A 22277-nucleotide genomic window follows, 5' to 3' on the forward strand; every position below is an offset into this window, starting at 1 on the left:
TATTTTTCTTCTAAGCAATTACAAAGAACAGTTAATGCACCTAAAAAAAACAGTTGTGCAGTTGTTTAAAAATAGTTTTCCTTTTAACCGTATAACAGAGAATACATCTATTCATTCCTAATGTGCTCAAGAATGATTTACAGTAAGTCTGGGATTGGCTTTGGATTTGGGTCTCTCGAACATTCATTAATTGAAGCACCAAGATGTGAGATTTGCTCTATTTAGTGATGGAATTTTAAGTCAGAAACCATTACTTTTTAATCACATTTCATAACCACGTAAGACTCAAATAACTTTTGCATTTTATTTATGATTTTTATTAGATACATGAGAAAAATATTCTTAAAATGCATCTTATCAGTTCATGGAAAATTGGGGCATCTGGGTGGCTCAAATGGTTAAGCGTCCAAATTCCGCTCAGGTCGTGATCTCACGGCGTTATGAGCCCAAGCCCCGTGTCGGGCTCTGTGCCGACAGTTCAGAGCCTGGAGCCTGCTTCGGATTCTGTGTCTCCCTCCCTCTCTGCCCTATTCACATTCACACTCTGTCTCTTTTTCTCTCTGTCTCTGTCTCTCTCTCTTTCAAAAATAAATAAACAGTAAAATTAAAAAAAAAAAAAGAAAGAAAAATGGCCTTATCAGTTCATGAAAAAAAATTCAATATTTAATAACAATTAAGAATTCATTCACAAATCCAAAGCCCATCTCAATGATGTCACAATAGTACAACTAACCAGTGTAAGGAATCTGAAAGTCCTTTCCTACGTTACGATTCTGAACTTACTTGTGCAGGCCACATACGGTGGATCAGATGGAGCCCTGTAATACCCATCCTCACATTCACATCTGGAGGAGCCTTCTTTATCGGAAAAACTGTGAGTGGGACAACGAGAGCACTGGAGATCTTGAGAGGAAGATTTGTAGAACCCACGGCCACAGGCTGGGGATGCAAAAGAAAGTGAAAATAGAAACGTGAGAGCAGATAGATTTTTTTTTAATTTTAGTAATAGCAAAGAATAAAATATGAAATTTAACTTGTGAAAAACAAGCTCTTTATGATAAAGTGTATTCAGTGTAAATCAATTTGTAGAATGTAGAATGTAGAATACTACATTTTAAAGTAAAACAATAAAAACCAAATAATACAGTAAACTTGCGCCAATAGGTGGCATTGGTCTGAAACCTAGAGCCCAAAACTGAACAAAAGCATAATTTAATACGACAAAATCTTAGGATATTTAATTCAGGGTAACTTCACTTACAATATAATTAACTTACTTGTTGAAACATACGAAAATACTTCAAAGCTATGTTTTCTTAATATAAAATAGCTGTAAATTAACTTTTTATGTGTTAATTTGGTTGATACTGAAAAATACTAAAATAATTTTAATTACCTGATGAGGAAGAATAATGATATAAAAAATTTCACCTGAAAATGATAGAAATGTATTCCCTCAAGTTTTCAGAAAACTTCAAGATACAATTTCAACCAATTTAAGTTATAAGGCAGGGTACCTTGCACTAAGTGAACTTTCTTGTTACTAAAAATAACAAAAGCCTATAAATAGGAGAAATCTATGCCACCACAAATAAGGAGAAAGCCTTCAACTGTAAACAGATGATGACTGTTTATCCTCTCCTGAGACAAGTTAACAATACCGTCACACTAACACAGCAACTGCTCTCAGCAATGAATAGACAAGTACAAAGAAGGTCCCTAGCACCTCTCAGTAAAGTTGCTCTTACTCACTTAGACCCTATTTGCTATTAAGTCAGGAAACCTTGAACCGTTTTCTATCACTGATTATTTTATATATTTGTCTTTAAAATTTAGCAAATTAAATTTACATTATTTCAAATTTTTTTATTAATGGCATGATACATTGACTATATTAAGTAAGTTTAATTTACCCTTCATATTTATCAAATGAATATATGTTTAAGTTTTAGTGACCTTCAAATTGAATAAAAATTAATCATATCTATAAAGAAAGATTAGTGAATATTTAACATAAATTCAAGTATAGCTTTTAACTTATTATATTCACATTTATTTAATGTCCTCAACTTGAGCATCCCTCAGGAACATAATCTACATTTTCACTCTTAGGTAAGTTAAACAATCCTATCTTATCAAGATGGTATACTGAGTCATTCTCTATTTTTGCTCACATGCTCAATACTTAATGCATAATTCTGAGACAATAGAGAGCTCAAAATCATCTTTTGAGCTTCAAGAAAATAAGGCTATATTACACAAGCAAGATAGGTATTCCAGATAACTTAGAAACTTAATTTAAATATGTGTTATATTGCAATCGGTAAGTGATAGATGTATACACAGAACTACAAGCATCTCCTTACAAATAGATGATGCACTACTGCCCTCAGAAGCCAATCTGCTTTTGGTTGGCTTCCTTAATTCATACAAAAGGAAAGCATTCACAAACATCTTAGGCAAAGACACTTCTTCACATGTTCTCAGTAGCAACTATACAAGTCTAAGGCACAGAGAGAGCAATGAGATTGACTATAAAACAATACAACTAAAATATAACACCTTGAAATGTTTCTGAAAACATGATCCTGCCACATAAAAAATGGTTAACTGGTAGGATGAAGGATTTGGCCTGCGTTTCTCAAGATAGAAATTCCTCTCTTTAAGTATTCACCCTATCTTGCTTTATGTTCCATCTATAATTCAGTGATCACATATGACATCCATAAAATAGAGAAGACAATGCTTTACTTACAACCTGCAGCTTGATAACATCAAGGTCCAGAGAATTAAAAACAGAAAAAGAAGGAGAAAGAAGAGGTATGTGCTGACAGTCTTTAAGGACATGTGTGTATTAGTTATTACAAGGAGGAGAGGTTAGGGAACCTGGAGATGGATAACACAATGGCAACATAATTTACCATCCATTAGGAAAGGCTTCCAGAATTAGAAGGCAGCACACTGCCTGGTGGAATCCAGGAGAATCCTCATGCTCCCATTGCAAATAAAAGCTTGTAATAAAGGCTTATTCCTATTTTTCTTACGAATAAGGAGGGACATTTCTTGCTCAACTTGCATAGTTTGCAGAATATATATGGTACCTAATGTAGAGAAATGCAAAACCCTTATCACTCAACTTTCAAATTACATTAAATTCTGTTACCACTTTAACAGATGGGAAAGCAGATTTGAAGCAAAAGTAACCTGAGTTCTTCAAATAATTCTGTTTGTCTAGGTTAAAACTGGATTTAGAACACAGGACTACTGATACTCAACCATATGCTATTCCACCAGCCTTGACTGCTCAATGAGCCAAAGTCTGGCACTCATTCAATGGGTCCCCAGGGCTAATTTTAGGGTTGCTAAAGCAACCCTAAAAATTAATTTTCTCTGGGTCCCTGTTGTCTTTTAAGATATCTTTTCACTAATTTAAAGCTATTATTTTAATTCAGAAAACTATGAAATAATAGCCTAGCACACCTTCCAGAAGAGATACTAAACAGGTATTCTCAATTTCACTGTGAATTTTGGCACCAAAGATGCCAGCAAAATTGAGGAGTACATGTATGGCTATCATTAAATAGATAATGATAGAGGCAATGCCGGAAAAATGTGGTCATCAAAGTCTTAACATTTTTTCTTTGAAGTAATATTCTGTTTCAGTTCAGTTAATATTGAAAATAATAAGTGGTAACAAGAGAGTTTTCACTTAATCTCTAGGAAGACTATTAATTTAGAGTTATTAAAAATAAGTACAAAATCTTTGGAGCTATGGTGTTAAGAGTAAAGCCAAGAACATGCAGAGACATAAGCTGTATCTCTCAGGATAATAGTGAGCAACTGGGTGGTAAAAAGTTTGGGTAGGAAGTAGCAGATGCTCGTAAAATTAAAAATTTAGATGAGATATCTATAAGAAATAACCTGAGTAAAATACTCAGGGAAAGAAACTGGGGCGAAGTAGCATATCTGAGAGCCACATTAAGAGCTACATGGCCTCTCCAATTGCCCCCAAAAAGGCTATCTGAAAACAAGGCCATTTCTCCCCTACAGGAATGCAACTGGTTTTCTAAAAGGTACCAGTAAGAAAGTTTTTAGAGCTAAATGCCTTCTGAAACCTCAAAGATAAATTCCCTTTATACGTAACTGTAAAGTATCTAGGAATAACTTTCTAGGAATTGTGCAAACGCAGCTTTAAAACTTTTCTTTCTTTGCTTTAGTTCTCAATTTGCTCAATAGTATTTGAACTCAAAGCAAACTTTAATTAATATAGTATGTGTAGGGTGCCTGGGTGGCTCAGGTGGTTAAGTGTCTGACTTCGGCTCAGGTCATGATCTCAAAGTTCATGAGTTCGAGCCCCGTGTCGGGCTCTGTGCTGACGGCTCAGAGTCTGGAGCCTGCTTCGGATTCTGTGTTTCCCTCTCTCTCTGCCCCTCACCCCCTCACGCTCTTTCTCTCTCTCTCTCTCTCTCAAAATTAACATTAAATTTTTTTTTAAATATAGTATGTGCACTATGGTAAAGTTAGTTACAAAAACAAACATACAATTTTAATTTCCTACCTTTTGATGTTTTTGCTTTTTTAACTGAACATTATTTGAAGGTAATATTCACTATATTGATGAAGATTGGGAATATGTACAAAATTTGTTTTCAATATTTAATTAACTTTGTAAAAATAATCTATCCTATTATTTTAGTAATAGTTTATTTTTTCAGTGTTATCACAAAGGCCTGGGATTGATTCTTTCGACTGTTTTATCAAGTCCTTTGGGGCCCTAATGAATAAAATAACATAAGTTCATTATCCTAGCGCCGAGAACCATAATCTTGTCAAATTTCATACACCAAGCAAGTTTTCACTTAGTCCGTTCTTCAATGAAAAACCATCAAAGAAAAACGGAATCTAGGAAGCACATGAAACTTCTGTTTACCAGGCAGTAACAATACACTATAATACATCCACTAAACCATGATACAATATAGTATATTACAAGATCTGTTATAATATCTACTGTGATGAAATAAATGAAATTTATTAGGTTTAACTTCAACTATCTTTAAATAAGAATAGTGTCCCTATGAAACTAAAGTGGCTTAAATAATATTTGAGATTTTAATTCTTTTAAAAAAGAACAAAAAAGGCAATAGGGTTTCCTATTTATAAATGACTTACTTAAAAGTACTAATACTGCAACAAATCCTGAACACGAAGACATTTAAATATATGAGAGTGGATACTAAAGACTTGTATTCTGATTTCTCAGTTCAACTCTAACAATCAGATTCCATAGTTGTCTTCAATGGATGTTGACAGGGTGCCAGGACTTTGAATATCTATTCGCATGATGCAGTTTATGGAACAATCAGGGTACTGGTCTAACAAATCCGTGTTCTCAGTGAACAATCTTAATTTTTTTTCATATTTATTTATTTATTTTTTTTGAGAGACATAGCAAGACAGACAGTGAGTGGGGGAGGGGCGGGGGGGTGCAGACACAGAATCTGAAGCAGGTTCCAAGCTCCGAGCTGTCAGCACAGAGCCCAACATGGGGCTCTAAATCATGGACCATGAGATCATGACCTGAGCCGAAGTCGGACGCTTAACCGACTGAGCCACCCAGGTGTCCCAACAGTAAACAATCTTAAACGTCATCCTAAAAGCCACAGACAAATTTCTGTGTAGCCTGGAAAATTAGTTGAGATGGAATATCTCTTCCTTCTGAATGAGGATGCAGATACTCAGACTTGCTCTGGTTCTTTAGGTTTATGACCTATAAGGGTAAGCTTGGGGAAATCCTATCTGACTATATTTCGATTGACCCTTTCCCACAAACTGGTTATCCCAGAAAACCCACATACTTCTAGAGTTCTTCTACAGATGGGAAAGATTTCCTGGTCCTTCATGGACTCATTTTTTGGAAATCTTAAGCTCCACTTTTAATATCAGACACACTTGACATGACCCTGGACCTTAAAGCACTGATAATTTATATCTTAGCTGTCCACTATGACTGCACATTAGGGACACTTTGAAAAAACACTAATGACTTGACCTTATCAAAATCACTGAATCATCATTACGGTCTGGACATTTCTATATTCTAAAGGTTTTCCAGTTGTTTAGAACCATCATCCTGCAGGTTCTGGGTCTTGTCTCAGACTATCAAAGTTTCTAAAGAATACATCACAAAATATATCCACCATAAAATCAATGAAGGAGGTAAAATGAGATATTATTAAGAAATCTAATAAATTAGAAATTTAAGAAAACTTTTAGTTTTCTTAAAACTAATGAAATGAAAAATGGAAATGAAAGATTAGTTCTTAAAACTAATGAAAATGAAAAAATGAAAATTCACTAATAAGCTAATCAAAAATAGGCAGAGAATCTGAACAGATATTTCTATATGGAGGACACACAAACGGCCAATGAACACATATAAAAATGATCAACACCATTAGCCATCAGAGAAGTGCACATCAAAACCACAATGAGATACTACTTATCCCCAGTAGGATAGGTATAAGAAAAAAAGACAGATAAAACAAGTGTTGGTAAGAATATGGTGAAATTAGAAGTCTCATGCCTTGTTGTGTTAGGAATGTAAAATGGTGTAGCCACTTTGAAAAAAAAGACTAGCAATTTCTCAAAAAGTTAAACATAGTTACCAGATTACCTCACAACACCTCACAACTCCACTCCTAGGTGTATACCCGAGAGAAATAAAAATGTATATTGATAGAAAACTTGCACATAAATGTTCACAACTAAATTATTCATAATAGCCATAAAGGTAGAGACAACCCAAATGTCCATCAACTAGCAAACAAATAAACACAAAGGAATATTATTCAGCAATCAAATATGGATGAACTCTGAAAATATCAGGCTATATGAAAAGATCCAGTCACAAAAATATATTTCCATTATGCAAAATGTCCAGAATACTCACACCATTAGACACAAAAATAAATCACTGGTTGCTAAGGGCTGGAGCAGGGAGAAGAAATGGTAAGTGACTATTATTGGGTGCAGGGTTTCTTTTTGGGGTGATTAAACTGTTCTAAATTTGATTTATAGTGATGGTTGTTGTACAACTCATATGACTATACTGAAAAACCATTGAATTGTTCACTTTAATGGGTGAATTGTATGGTATATGAATTATATTTCAGTAAAGCTGGTATATATAATGAAACCCATTAATAATACAACTTCAAATTGAACATAGAAGTAAGCAAATATTAAGAAAAATGTCAAATTAAGCTTTCAATAATATATTAGTTTGCCTTTCTAATACATATACTCTATATTCATCTATTGTTATAAAGCTGTATTTAGGTATAAAAATTAGCTATGAATTATTTAAAAAATCGGAAATTTTTAAATCTATGATCTAGATTATAACCTATCATCAATATATTCCTTTTACCCATTTTTTAATTTTAGAGTTTCATAAATAATAATTTATCTTTAATCTCAGGAGTAGCAATTTTATCTGAATAATTTTATAACAAAAGAAATAGATTCTTATCAAAACCAGCTTATAGTCATGGGAGGTTTTTAATGATACAAAGTTAGTTTTGGGTGAATACCTGAATAGACCTTAAACATTATTTTATTTTACCCATATCTCTTTGCCAAACAAGGGAAGCCCCAGTCCCCTCCTTCTCCTACCATAAGCTAACTGAATACAGCTAGATTCAGCTTCCTCAGGTCTTACTCTGTTTCCAGACCTGTGATTTTAAGCACAATTGAACTTTTTCTGAAGGAATTATGTGTATGTGTCTGTGTGTAAAATATGAGGTTTTGCAGATGTTTCCGGCCACAGTTATGCAGCTGCAAAGAGTTTATTAATTATGAACTATAAGTGGATTGTTCTGTAATTGAAACTTTCTGGGCTTTAATATTATTGTAGAATCTACATAAATACATAGTTAGGGATCCTAATGAATGTTATTTTATTTATTGCAGATGGACATTTTGCTTAATTCAGAGCCTAATTCAGAGCAAAGCCAGTCCGTTTCCATAGGAGCTCTCAAATATTTGTGTCATATTAATGTCTATGCTCTACAATGCAAAGGGGAAAGCACAGCTTGTAGAAATAGTACTCCCACTGCTCAAAGTACTGACCTCATCTGGGGTGGACAGATCCAGAATCTGTTTTTTAATCCTATTGACAGTGCCTCAGTGGGAATAATTACAAAAGTCCACCTGAACGCCAGACCTCCTGTCACTGATATGCTATGATTTTTCACATTGAGAATGAACAGCGGGCAGAGAGGATAAAAACAACATGATGTAACGAGCATCTTACAGTTTGTGAGGCACCATCCACATCACCCTAGAACTAACTTGTAAGAGTTTAGAAAAGAAATGGTGCAGAATATAAAGCATGTGATAACAGGTATCACGTGCTGAAAATATTTGGGGATTTTTAAAAATAAAAAAGAAAAATTAATTTCAGGGCATTATAAGGGTATATATTATTTAGTTTTGTTATTTAATTGAGTACTTAATGTTTACTAATACCATATAGTGGAAAAGAAACATGTAAAATGAGAACCTTTTTAATGTTTTATTTTAAAACTTTTTAAAAGACTGTAAAAGAAAACAAAGCATTATATAAACACAGGGTTTTTTTGTCCTTTATTAAATTATAGGTTTGGAATATGCCAGGAATTTTTCTGGGGTCTGGCATTGAGGTACTCTTCATTTTACCAAAATATCACTGTAATTCTGATGTCATTACCAAAATGGTAAAAAAAAAAAAAAAAAAGAGGAAAAATGTCAAGTTAGAACATTCATATCTTTTTTGTCTTCTTATTCTACTTTATAAAAATTAGGCTATGCTAAAGAAGTAATGTGATACGGCAAACAAGAACTGGATTTTAACTAAAAAAAATCTGTTCAAATCTACTCCATGATTTACTGGCATGTAATTTGGACAAAGCCACTTCACATTCCTGGGCCTCAATGTCTTTGTTTTCCTTGTTATCAATTATTAAGTGCTATAGACACACGCATGTTTGTGTGTGTGTGTGTGTGTGCGTGCGTGCGTGTGTGTATTTCCAGTTACAAAAACTTGTCTTAACAATAATACAATAATCAGTTAATCAGTTCTCTAACTGTTAAACTCCCATACAATTGTTTTCATCGAAATGCTACCTTTAAAAAATGTGTATGTCAACCACCATCACCATACCTCCAAAACCCCACATACAAACTCACACCCACTTAGTCTGTCAGTGGTGCCTCAGCGAGAGTGTGAAAGACCAGCTCTAAAGGATTGTCCTGCCTCTGCACGCCATCCGTGATAGGCAGTGGCGGGCAAAGTGTCAGCGATGCATCTGCCTAACAGTTCACCTCTAGCTCTCACTGTGCCATTGTTGTCAAACCCTATCTGTGTTGCCAGAGACGGGCACATTCATTTTGGTTCATGCAGATAAGAATCCAGCAGTGGAATTTTTAAATTAGGTAAATAACTTAAACATCAACTGTCATAAAAGAAAGGATGAAAAATGAAATCAGACCCTTCTGGATCTCACTCAAGATTGTCCTCATAGGTCCATTCTGAGGGATCAACCTACAGATAAAAAAACTGAATTACTTATGCAATTCAGTATGTTCCAGTATGTTACCTATGTTCTAGCAATAACCCCACGGGAAAAGCACTAACACAGAATAATTTTAACCCTAATACATGCCTATAGCAAAATGGTATAATTATTGGGTTCCCATGGTCTAAAAACACTTCTGCTAGGGGAAGCTAGCTAACCAAACTCAAACATTACTTACCTGTAGTGACTTTAAAAAGTGCCTTGCTTATGATACAGTATTATTTTATTTTACTAACAGATCTCCTTGAGGGCATTGTCATTATCAACAAGAGGCTGTAATGGGGAGAGCTCTTAAATAGCGATTGGTGTTAGAAAGATTTCAGGCAGGGACACAATTTACCATAGCATCTAGGCCACTGTCAAGTTCTTTTTTTCTTTTATTTTTTAATTTCAAGTTTTTATTTAAATTCTTGTATGTCAAGTCTATTTTTTAATATTTCTCTTATATTTATTATAATACCATAGGTTTTATAATTTCAATGTTATTATTCATTCTCATTATACTAAACAATTCCTCATAGTTTTGAAAACATACCAAGAAAAATTAGACAATATAGGTTTTACATACAAAAAAAGTAAAATATATGAATGAGGGTTCCTCTTTTGAACGACCAAAACTCTAGCTTTAACATAATCATTTCTAAAACAACACTTCTTAAAAGATGAAATTCATGTTCCGAATGACATTGTTAATTTCACCACAGAAAGTCTCACTTCAACAAGCCTGTAAAAGCAATACAACTTGGCCTTTATATAAATGACTACACTGGCTTCCCCTCTAGCGTGCACTAACTGTGTAACCTTTGCAAATCTGCTTAAGTTCTCTGAGCCCAGTTTGTCCATATCTAAAACAGCAACGCCTAATAATAAGACTGTATCATCAGACTATTGTGAATTAAAGTGTATAATTCCTCTGAAAAGTCTAGCACAGTGCCTGGTGGAGAATAAGCACTCAATAAATAACTATATATTTATTTCACGATATCAGTTTCCATGCTGAGTTTTTATTTCACTCTAGTTTCTACCTCTAATAAACAATGAGCCACTTCTGCATTATCAGATGTATAAACAAACAAGAAAAACAAATTAATTATTAGGCAAATACAGTCAAATTACTCATTCTTTCCCCGACTACATAATTATTGTTTGTCTACTCTTTGCATTATGCTAGGCAACGGACCAAAGTTCTGTCCACTAAAAAAACAAATATGATGATCTCTAAATACATATTACTTTTGTCCTGGTATCAAATGGTGTGAATAATCAGTTGCTTATGTGCTTAAGCCAATTAAAATTCTGGCATTTCATAATAAAGTGTTCTATAAGCTATAAATATTGTGCCTTAATCTGTATCTTTTACAATGTGCTTAATTATCTCCTATTTCAGTGGTGAATACAGACTCTAAAGTCACCTTTCCTGCCAGAGCTGTAGCACTTCATCAACGTGAAGAGAGAAAACTACTCAGCGCAGGTAGACATGCAGGAAATGTGGGTAGAGACTTATTATTGACCAATTATATTTAAACTGGAGAGTTATTTGTGGCAGTTATTGGTTTGTCTTTCAGCGATGCTAATAGTGTGGATCTGGCAACATCAAAATGGTTCATAAAATCAGGTTACTTCAAGTTCAAAAAACTTTAGTGGGGCAAGAAATATGTATATCAATACACATATTTGAAATGTAATCATATTTAATAAAGTGAACATTTTTAGCACAATTCAAAGAATTACAATTAAACTATTTCATGAGTGATTCAATATTTGTTTTTTCTCCTACAAAACACTTAAATCTACCTATCTGTAGAAAAAGTTTGAGAGATCCATAACCATAATGAAAAGAAATAATTCCATCTTAATTTCTTAAAGCAAAGGGCAGTCCTTCCATTTCAAGCAGTCTGAAGTGTGGGCTTTTCACCATGTTTTCAGCAAAACTTTCAAAAATGATTAAAACACAATCATCAGTTAAAACAATCTTTCTAGCTATTTTGTGAAGACTACTTTTTTCCTTATTTAGTCAGTTATAAAATGTGGATCAATACTAAGTCTTGTGAAGCAAATAACCCTAGAGCAGTTTAAGGCAGTTTGAACATGTGGGAAGATAAATAATCATTTCTGTTATGTCAGTGGAAAATTTTTTGAAGATCATAAAGAAATCAGTTTGCCCTGAAGCATGACATTTAAAAAAGATGCATCAGGACAATGAGGATATTCACTCAGTCCTTAATTCTTAGAAATAAAAGAAAGTAACAGGCAGAATAAATCCTCGCAGCAAATGATATTGTTGAGCTCATTCTTTTTTTCAAAAAAGGGAGCTCGCCACACACACACACACACACACACACACACACACATTTATACATACATATACACATACGTGTATATATAGTGGTAACACAAACTGAATTTCTAGAAATTAAACAGTAAGATTTTGTAACTGCATCCCCATACTTTCTACTCCTTAAAAATAGAAAACAAGTTAATTTTTAATTTTTACCTCCACACCAAGTAAATAATCCAACAGAACTCTATCAGTATCCTATCCACTTTGCATTCACAGCATTTTGCAGAAAGATACTGTAGGTACTACTAGAATATTGTTTAATATTTTTTTAATAAAAACTGTTTTTAAAAAGGGTAGCTATGTTCGATATTAAAAAAAAAATCTAGGGGCGCCTGGGTGGCGCAGTCGGTTAAGCGTCCGACTTCAGCCAGGTCACGATCTCGCGGTCCGTGAGTTCGAGCCCCGCGTCGGACTCTGGGCTGATGGCTCGGAGCCTGGAGCCTGTTTCCGATTCTGTGTCTCCCTCTCTCTCTGCCCCTCCCCCGTTCATGCTCTGTCTCTCTCTGTTCCAAAAATAAATAAACGTTGAAAAAAAAAAGTATAAAAAAAAAATCTAGTTTAGCTCCTGCTTTTAAGGAATAACTAATTCATCCTTCATGAATCAGTTAAAAATTTCCCTTCTCCTAAAGCTACTGAAGACAATCCAAACTGATCTGTATGACATACCACAATTATAGCATTAACACTGTTGTAGTTATTTCCCCAGGTGTGTCTCTTCTAGCTCAGTGAGACCCTCAAGGGCAGAAATTATGTATCTGTAAATTCCAGAGCCTAGCACAATGCCTAGCATATAGCAGGAAGTTAACCCGCATTTACTGAATGCATTTATTGAATTCATCCTGCAATATTAAGCACCAGGCAGTAACTATCCCACTTACCAAAGACTAATTCACCAACACAACTAAGTAAACTTTTTATTGTAATCAGATCAATGGGAAGAGTATAGCATATACCTAAGTAGAATGCAGTAGAGTCCTGACTATATCCGTTAAGGAAAGACACTTCATGGGCTCTCACTCTTAAGGAGTTCCCTGTATGCTGTCCAGGGAGAAAACTGCATAGCCATGTTTAGATTAGTGCTTTAGATAATTTGCAACACAATTCTATGAGCATCTTTAACACAGTAATATGAATAAGTATATGAATGAGATGTGAAATATTTTATAACCATATAATTAGAGCATTTTTCTTTGAACAAGGGAAAGAAAAGTTCCAAGAGAGGGAAACTACCAGTTGTGAATTATAAATCATAATAAAACTGTCAGTGTAGGGCTCTTTTCTAAGACAAAAAGATAAAGAGTGATAGTCCCTCATTCTTAAAACAGACCATTCTTCTTTAAAAATATGAGTTATCCAAACTCAAAAACAAGAATATTCTAGTTGTAGATAATCCAGAATTGCCATATTCTAGAAAGTACACATATACTTTCATTTCTGTTAGTAATTTGGAACTAGACAGGCCACTATTAAAATAAATTCTTGTAATTAACATTTCTATTGGAAAACACAGAAATATCACTGATGCCTTACATTATGAAAAATGATTTCAATTTATTTCTTACTGGCTCTCTTTTAAATTTTAAAAACAATTATTGTAAACAAAAAAAGTAATTTAAATACAATGGGCCATTACATCTTTTCTCTTATTATAAGGATAAACACATATATATCCACATACCCTTCTGTACCTTTGTGTTTTGCATTCAATTTCATATGTCTCTAAAATAAATTAATTCATTTTGCATATGGCCTATGCAGGGGCATGACAAAACCAAGGGTTAAAGCCTATTTATATGTACATGTAATATTTTACTTTTTTCAAGTTAAAACTGAAACCTTAAGACAGGAAAACTGGATAAGAACATAAAGTACTTTATCATAAAGAATTAGCTCGGAAAAAGTAATGTAAGTACTACAAAGTATATTTAAATCTGAAATAAATGAAAACTGTACAAGTGAAATACTGTTTTCTTATGGTAAAGGATAATAATGTAAATGTGTACATTTCCAAATTAAAAATGTGTTGAAATTTCTTACAAAGAAAAGGCTGAACTAGAATATAATGATCCATTCTATTTCTACACTAATAGTGCCATACAGTACGGTATTATGTACAGAGAGCTGATAGGGAATTAAATATTCCTAGTTAATTAGAATCAAGTCGTCTCAAAGCCTACATAAAGGTTTGGAAATTTTAATTTATACTAACCAGAATACAGATAATAAAGAAGGAAAAAAGCAGTTCAAAGATTGCACCCAAAACTAATGGTAAAGAACATACAGAAGAAAAGCAGAGGACAGATTGTGAAGACATATTGTCACAGATGGAAACCAGGTGGAATGGGTCAGACAATACTTTTAGAGTAATTATTTTCAACATTTAGGTTGAATTACTTTTTTGTAAGTGTTCAACAAAAGACAGATAAGAATACTAGCTGTCTATATGGCTAAATAAACATAATGTCTAAAAGCCAAGGTGTGATCAATCAAGGAATAATCAAGCATTGTATAAGAATTTGTGTAACACCTTTGTGACTGGATATATACCAATGAAAAACTGAGGCATCTGCATCTGATGCTTGAAATTTTTCAAATGCTTTTATTTTATTTCATCATAATGAAACAGTAAACTGTACCTAAGGCATGACAAGACCAATGGTGAACCTTGCCAAATGTCAACAATGATAAGAGGAAAGAGTCCCAACCTTGTAAGAATATGACTTTTGCCATTCCTTTCCATCTGCCATTTTTCAGTAACATTATTTTGTAGTTTAAATCAGCAGTCCTTGGGGTGCCTGGGTGGCTCAGTTGGTTAAGCATATGACTTGGGCTCAGGTCATGATCTCTCAGTTCGTGAGTTCAGGCCCCACAGTGGGCTCTGTGCTGACAGCTTGGAACAGCTCGGAGCCTGCAGCCTGCTTCGAATTCTGTCCTCACTCTCTCTCTGCCCCTCCCTCGCTCACACTCTTGTCTCTCAAAAATAAACATTTAAAAAATTAAAAATAAATACATAAATAAATAAATAATCAGTAAAGGCTAAAAGGTGAATCTTTGCAAGCTACAGATGTTAAAAGAGTATGACTAGTCAGTGTCAGTAAAGATTTTGCAGTTCTTAGATTTTCCCAAAATGAAATCCTTCTTTTATCATACAAATAGACAAACGTTGAATGCTATAAAATATTTTGCAGAATTAGAATTTGGAGGAAACCATCTTTTATCAAGATAAGGTGCACTGCTCTTTACCCGTTATCCTCATTATAACTTTGCTTTATTATATTTTCCATCTATGTTGCATCACCAAATGGTATGCAGTTTGTCCAAACCTTTAAATAGTTAATTTTCTGCTCATGAAATGTTTGAATACCTCATTGCGAAGTGCAATGTGTGTAGCTCTAACAACCTAAGTGCCATTTAATATGGTTAGTTAAACATTCTACTTTTCACATGGAAAATATGATAGTTGAGTAGGTTTATATATTGTTATTGCCTTAATGTCTATTTCACAAATTCATTAATTTTTTATTAAATTAATTCTTCTATTACTCTTTAAAAAAGGTTACATTGCAAGGGAATAGAGAATTCTCAAAATAAACTACTCTCTGCCAAGTTTTTATATACAGACTTATGATTTAGAGTGTATATTTCTTAAAAGAATTGTCACAATGGCTAAGAGTTTATATATTTTTCTATTCAAATATTTGTGATACATAATAATACAATAAAGATATCTGTGTATTTTGACCTAATCAAAGCTTACAATAATTTATATTTGGAATGAACCAATAGATACCACATTTTCTCTGCAGTTTATATTACATTAAATTTTATCAACATACCCTAAAATTCTACTTTGTTGTTTTAACATCAAAGTCAAAAATAAAATTAACAGAAAACTATATGAGCAAAAATTCTCACCTTTTCTTAAAATCCAGATGTACCATATAACTAGTTATTAAAGAATTTGGTCAATTGAGGGGCACCTGGGTAGCTCAGTCAGTTAAGCATCTGACTTCGGCTCAGGTAATGATCTCATGGTTCATGAGTTCAAGCCCAGTGTCAGGCTCTATGCTGACATCTCAGAACCTGGAGCCTGTTTCCAATTCTGTGTCTCCCTCTCCCTCTGCCTCTCCACCTCCACTCTCAAAAACAAATAAACATTAAAAAAAGAATTTGGTCAAGTGAAAAACAGATTTGTATCAAGTATAAAGCATAAGCCCTGACTTTTTAGAAATAGAGAATGCTATAGTTAAATTTTTTCAACCAATACTTTGTGCAGGAAACCCAGAAAAGTACTTTAGAATCATATTTCCTTTGTTCACTATGATTTCTGGAAATACTATGGAACAGTTTTTCAATCTTGCTATCAGTATATATTCTTGATTCTCTGGAATTTGATACATCACTGACTTGCCAGCTGCTTACCACATAGGATTATCAACAGTGTTATGCAGATAATTTAATTAGTGAGTTTGGGGATAGTATCAAAATTAGAGGTATTTTTCACATTCAGGATTCATCAACATCTCCACAGTTATATCTCTAGAATGGCAAAAGTTTATGCTATATTTGTTACTCTACATTTCCTTGAATGCAATTCCTTCTGAATAATCACGAGCATAACATGAGCATGCCATTTACTAACGGATAAATATATTGCATGCTTTCTTGCAAAAGAAAAAAAAATGTACTCCAAATCCCATTTTACATATTTGATTAACATATGAAAGAATAAATCCTTTCATACTACACCTCAGTGTTTCATAAATATTCCTATTATTAACTTTCAGAGAGAAATGGCATAACAATAGATAAAGAAGATTTTATCAAATGTCAGAAGAAATAATAAGTAGGTAGTAGAATATTGACTTTCCAACCAACAGAAAGCACTAAAATGACATAGAGTCTCACAAAAGGTATATAACCAGAGCATTTTCTTTTTTTTTTAGAGTCAGGTTCGAATTTAGAGCTATTTATATCAAGAAGTAAACTATGTGGCACTAAACTTTTGGAAGAAGATTCATTACAAATGCATTTGCTACAATTCTAAATCGCATCTCCTCATAAAGCCATATCTGACCTCCGGTTTAAGCAACTGAGTCCCTCCTCTCTTTCCCGTTCCTAAAATTAATCACTTTAGCTCAGATTTACATTTCTATCTCCAGCTATCTATCACCTATCTATCATCTATCTATCTATCTATCCATCTATCTATCATCTATCATCTCATGCAGGGTCATTATACTCTCACTACAGTCTTGCAAGACAGTTCTGATATTCCTCCAATTAAATGTAAAGATGTTAGTCATATTTCCTTTATATTTCACAAGAGTTTGGTCCTTTGAAGTCTTCATTCTATTGTTAATGCCTCACTAATCAAGTCTTTAATACTGCCCAAGATGTTAGTGTTTTATATATAGTTACATAGACTGAAATTCTATTTGTCAAAATAGAAGAAACTTGCATATTGGATACATATTGATGGGTAAGAAAAAGTTTATAGATCAGTAGAGGACAGTCTGTAAGAATGCAAGCTACAGAGCCAAACACTTTGAGTTCAAACCCTAGGTTTAAATGCTTGACCTACTACTAGACCACTGGATAGGAAACGGCCTAGGAAAAGTAATTTTTTTTTCTTAATAGGACTGTTATGTGGACAAAATAACTTATAACAATCCCTAACACATACTAAGTACTTTATACATGTCAATTAATATTATAATTCTTTATTATGTTATATTGTAAAGAACAGGTTTGTTTCTGGTTTTTTTTTTTTGTTTTTTGTTTTTTTTTAATTAAGAAAATTTTGCTTCACCAAAATGTAAAAACAGCTTCTGGAATGTTCTCCAACATTTTTGTAAGCAGTCTTTTTAACTGCATAATTATATAAATTATGTAGCTAAATGTCTATAAGTTTCAATTTAGGAATTCATTTAATAGTTTTGACAGCTGAAGAAATCATGTATAAAGGATTCTTTAAAATAACGTCATTTAAAAATCCATTTGAAATTTAACCCAGTTTTCCTTCTGTTGCTTTGGTCTGTACAAATTTACTTTGTTTAGTAGGTTATTTAGATAGAGGTACAACTTTGCCCTATAATCTCCAATGAAAGAAAATATGCCAAACACACGTTTCAATCTGTGTAACTTGCCATGTAATACCAAAATAAAACAACATAAGACAGACTGATAAAAACTCAAGGATTTGAAAGGGTCAAGAAAAGCTCCAGTACACTGCAGGCAGCTATTACAGATAAAACGTTCACTGAAAAGAGGGAGAGCGAGAAAGAGCGAAAAAAAGGAAAAGTAATGAAAAAAGAACAGAATTCTACAATAATACAACTTATTTTCAAGTCAGTTCATGCTTTTCCTTTGCTGCCCTTAACAGTGATGTAAGCATCCATACATAATTTGATATCAATCTGCTTTCCATCCATATCTGCAAAGTATGACATTTTTTTCAAAGACAACTAAGAAAAATGAACACTACCATTCTCTTTCTTCATGACAACTAAAGGAGAAAAATCACAGTATTTTAGGACTTCTGTCATTATTTCTCTTAGCAAGTATGCCCACAAAACCTCCATTATAAGAGATTTATGGTCTATAGATATGGGAGAAGTTAGGCAGAAGAAGGTGGGGCCTTCTCATAATTAATAACTCTGAGGATCATAAACAAGAAGGAAAGGGATCACGCTCCAGAAAGTATGCCATACTGTCACCAGCAGTGACCAAGTGACAAACTGTGGTTTCATTTTTACCTACTAATACAACACTGGTAGTCCACAGCCAAACAACTGACATGACAACAGCTGACCATAACGTATGAGAACAGAAGGCCGAAGACATGTCTCCTACCTACAGGAATATACGCAGCTCATTTTCTGGAAAATTGTAGCCACCCGTTATAAGAAACACTCACTGTCTTCCATTCAAGTGCATCTGAACAAAAATAAAGACTATATACAGAAGTGCATACCCCATAACTGAAGCCCATCTTTGGGGGAAATGTAAGGCTTCTTCAATTCTTCGACCCTGGGTCCCAAGCAAGTCAAAGGTTCAGGCAGACTCATGTATTCTCTCTTCACACCTTTGACGCAGATCCTCAAGACACAAATTAACTCTCCTTTCTTATCTTACATTTTACCACCCATTCTATTCCTTTGATGTCTTTGTTTTCTGAGACAAGTAGTCCAGAGTCCTCACCACTTTCACATTCCATACAAAATCTGAAACTGGTCACATTTTGCTAATAATCATCAAATACAGGGCTAGAAACAATTTACATGGGAATTACAAAGGCTCCAAAATATTATAAAGTTTTCCTACCCATACAGCATGAGGATATAACTTTTAATTTTCCAGTGCAATATTTCTCAAGTGGGGGCGATTTTGCCTGCAGGGAACATCTTGCCATACCTGCGGACATTTTTGGTTATTTGAACTGGGGTGATGTTACTGGCATCTGGTAGGTGAACATCAGAGATGCTGCTACACAACCTACGGACTCACCACAACAGAAATTACGTGGCATGAATGTCAGTAGGGCTAGTGTTGAGAAACCCTGCTATACTACAAACAGGCTGTCAATTTCACTCCTGAGTCCTAGGTATCTCCTTTAATGAAGCCCTGTCCTAACTAGCAGGGGAAAAAAAAAAAAAAAAAGATTACGGCTAGATTTTTTTTCATAGTCATACAAAATAGAACATAACTTTGTTACCAAGTTTAGTTTTAGCTTCCATAAACTTACTTTTTCTTCAAGTTTCTCCAGCTAAAGTTCTAGATGTTTGCTTAGAAATTAACCTCTTTGGGGTACCTAAGTGGCTCAGTGGGTTAAGCATTCGACTCCACTCTGGATTTCAGATCGGGTTATGATCTCACAGGTTTGTGGGATTGAGCCCTGTGTCGGGCTCTGTGCTGACAGTGGAGAGCCCACTTGGGATTCTCTCTCTCTCTCTCTCTCTCTCTCTCTCTCTGCACTTTCCCCTACTCACTTCATTTCTTCCTCAAAATAAATAAATAAACATTGAAAGAAGAAATTAACCTCACTTGAAATTTTTGTAAAAAAAAAGGTTTGAAAAATGGAAAAAGTGCTATATACGTTGAAGTTGATAGGACCGTTCTTATTACCACCCTCTCTTCTCTCAGATCAGAGTCACTATTTCAAACTTCTATCTACATAAAAGGTATGTCTCCACTTACAAGGTAAGTCTTAACCTAGAATTCAAAAACAAAAAACAAAAACTAAAGTTGTTATTCCTTCACTAGTAGGAAACTTGAAATTTCTACTTCCCTCTACCTCTCATATCAAGTTAATTCTTGTCCATTATTCTTTGGACACTCACAATACAGTAACCTTCTGACAAATGTTTATCACAGCTCATCTTATGTACTGTGCGGTCTTCCTGTACAGCTATTCACTTATTTATCATCCAACAAATATTATGAATGCTTCTTATGTACTCACTATGCAAAGACCTATAGACGTTGTGGGAAGAAAGACAGACACAGTCCTTGTCCTCACAGAGCTCTGTCTAGTAGAAGGCCAATAATTAAGCAAGCAATTCTAAAAAGCATGATATGTCATGAATGCGAATCAGTGCAGGAACATGGATTCAGTGGCATCTCTTCTGGTATACATGAAACCTGCAGAATAAGTAAGAAGTACTCAAGAGAGTGGAAAGAAGATTATTCACAGACAAAGAAAGAGCAGAGAGGAAAAAGATCATGGCAATTTGAGGCAGTGCAGGATGTTACTGTGATGGAATGTAGGATACAAATGACAGAGGAGCAAGTGATGACTCTAGAATAAGGCAGAGGCAAGAGTTAAGTTTTTATTTCCTTCTAAGAGGAGTAGTAAGCCAGTGAAGGATTTTTAGAAGACAATGGTAAGATATGACTCACATTTAGAAGCATCACTGTAGGGGCGCTGCTGTGGCTCAGTTGGTTGAGCATCCGCCACTTGATTTTGGCTTAGGTCATGATCTCAGTGTTCGTGAGATCAAGCCCCGTGTTGGGCTCTATGCCTCTATGCCGACAGTCCAGAGACTGCCTGGAATTGTCTCTCTCTCTCTATCTCTGTCTCTCTCTCTGTCCCTCCCCTGCTCACTCTCTCTCTCTCAAAAGTAAATAAGTAAACTTAAAAAAAAATCACTGTAGATGCATTGGATAAGCACAAGGCAGAAAAGGAAAACAGAAAAAGTGGGACAGTGATACAGGTGGAAGATGATGGTGGACTGGAACAGGACACACGTGGTTGTTTGTAGAGAACTGGACATTCAGGACATCTCTGGGGGGTAGAGTTAAGAGATTTTTGTCATCGTTAGATATTTCCTAGACTCTACTCTTACATTTTCCAATTATCCAGATCGTGCCAGAAGTTTTGGTTTTAAAGTATTAAAAATTAAAATGCAGGTTGATTTTTAAGAGTATCCTCTCAGCAGCATATGAGTTAGGCAAGCAAGCAAATACCCCTCATTCAATAGATAATCAGAGTGGAGGCTCAGAGACATTAGTGACACTAATTTATAATGTTAATGTTACAGGGTAGTGAAAATGGGCTTAGAACCCAGCCATCAGTTTCTGACTCCAGTTCAGTTTCCAGTGTTGTGTTTCTTCTGGATCCAGACCTCTGCCACGTCCTGTGCCATTTGGTGTATACTATATACTCTTGTACATGAATACTGTGATGTATAATTTTCTAATCATTTCATGAATGTGTATATACATTCAGTAACCATTCCACAAAGAAATGGAAAAAAAAAAACATAAACTCTGATTATACTGAATATAACTGAATGAATAAAATCCTAAATAGACATTTATATTAATGTAAGTAATACAGGAAGAAAAGATCTATTAGCATTGTCCAGGCTAAAATTCTTTTTCACACGGATTAGTTGGCTATATGATCAGAATATAAATATTTAATGAATTATGAAAATCAAATTTGCCTTCATGCAAGTTCACTCTAAATGCACATTAGTTCCAGAGAAGCAAAAATGTTGAATTGCCTCTTCTTCCAAAACATAATTTTTCTTTCCATCTGATTTCATTTGACACATAATCCTATAAGGTGCTTTACCTTTCAGCTCTAAATTTGACTCCAAAAAAAAAAAAAAAACCCTATAATTAGTTTGCCATCATGAAATATGAATAGCTGAGTCACAGTTTAATAACTTAACTTTAGGGTATAATAATTACTTTTGTTAGTATATACAACTACCAGTTACACATACATAAATTTTATTTTGGATAATGCTAACAACTTTATATTTAAAAAAGCTAAAACACACTAGAGTACAATTTAAAAACTGATT

At 34.1% G+C, this 22277-nt stretch overlaps 1 protein-coding gene and 1 long non-coding RNA gene across 7 annotated transcripts in view; one reads left to right on the forward strand and one right to left on the reverse strand.

Annotated features, from left to right (window-relative positions):
* The window catches only part of EPHA7 (EPH receptor A7), a 171927-nt gene that overhangs the window by 110252 nt on the left and 39398 nt on the right, over positions 1-22277 (reverse strand). For all 6 annotated transcript variants that reach the window (XM_045057857.1, XM_045057856.1, XM_045057855.1 and 3 more), the window contains exon 4: positions 784-939. In XM_045057857.1, coding sequence (XP_044913792.1) covers positions 784-939 — 156 coding nt within the window. The remainder of the gene's footprint in view (positions 1-783; positions 940-22277) is intronic.
* Positions 833-11156, forward strand: LOC123385469. The gene is made up of 2 exons (XR_006598042.1): positions 833-971; positions 11008-11156. It is a non-coding gene; the product is annotated as an uncharacterized LOC123385469 (long non-coding RNA).

Source organism: Felis catus, chromosome B2 (genome assembly GCF_018350175.1).
Source record: "Felis catus isolate Fca126 chromosome B2, F.catus_Fca126_mat1.0, whole genome shotgun sequence".
In the NCBI taxonomy this organism is placed as follows: domain Eukaryota; kingdom Metazoa; phylum Chordata; class Mammalia; order Carnivora; family Felidae; genus Felis; species Felis catus.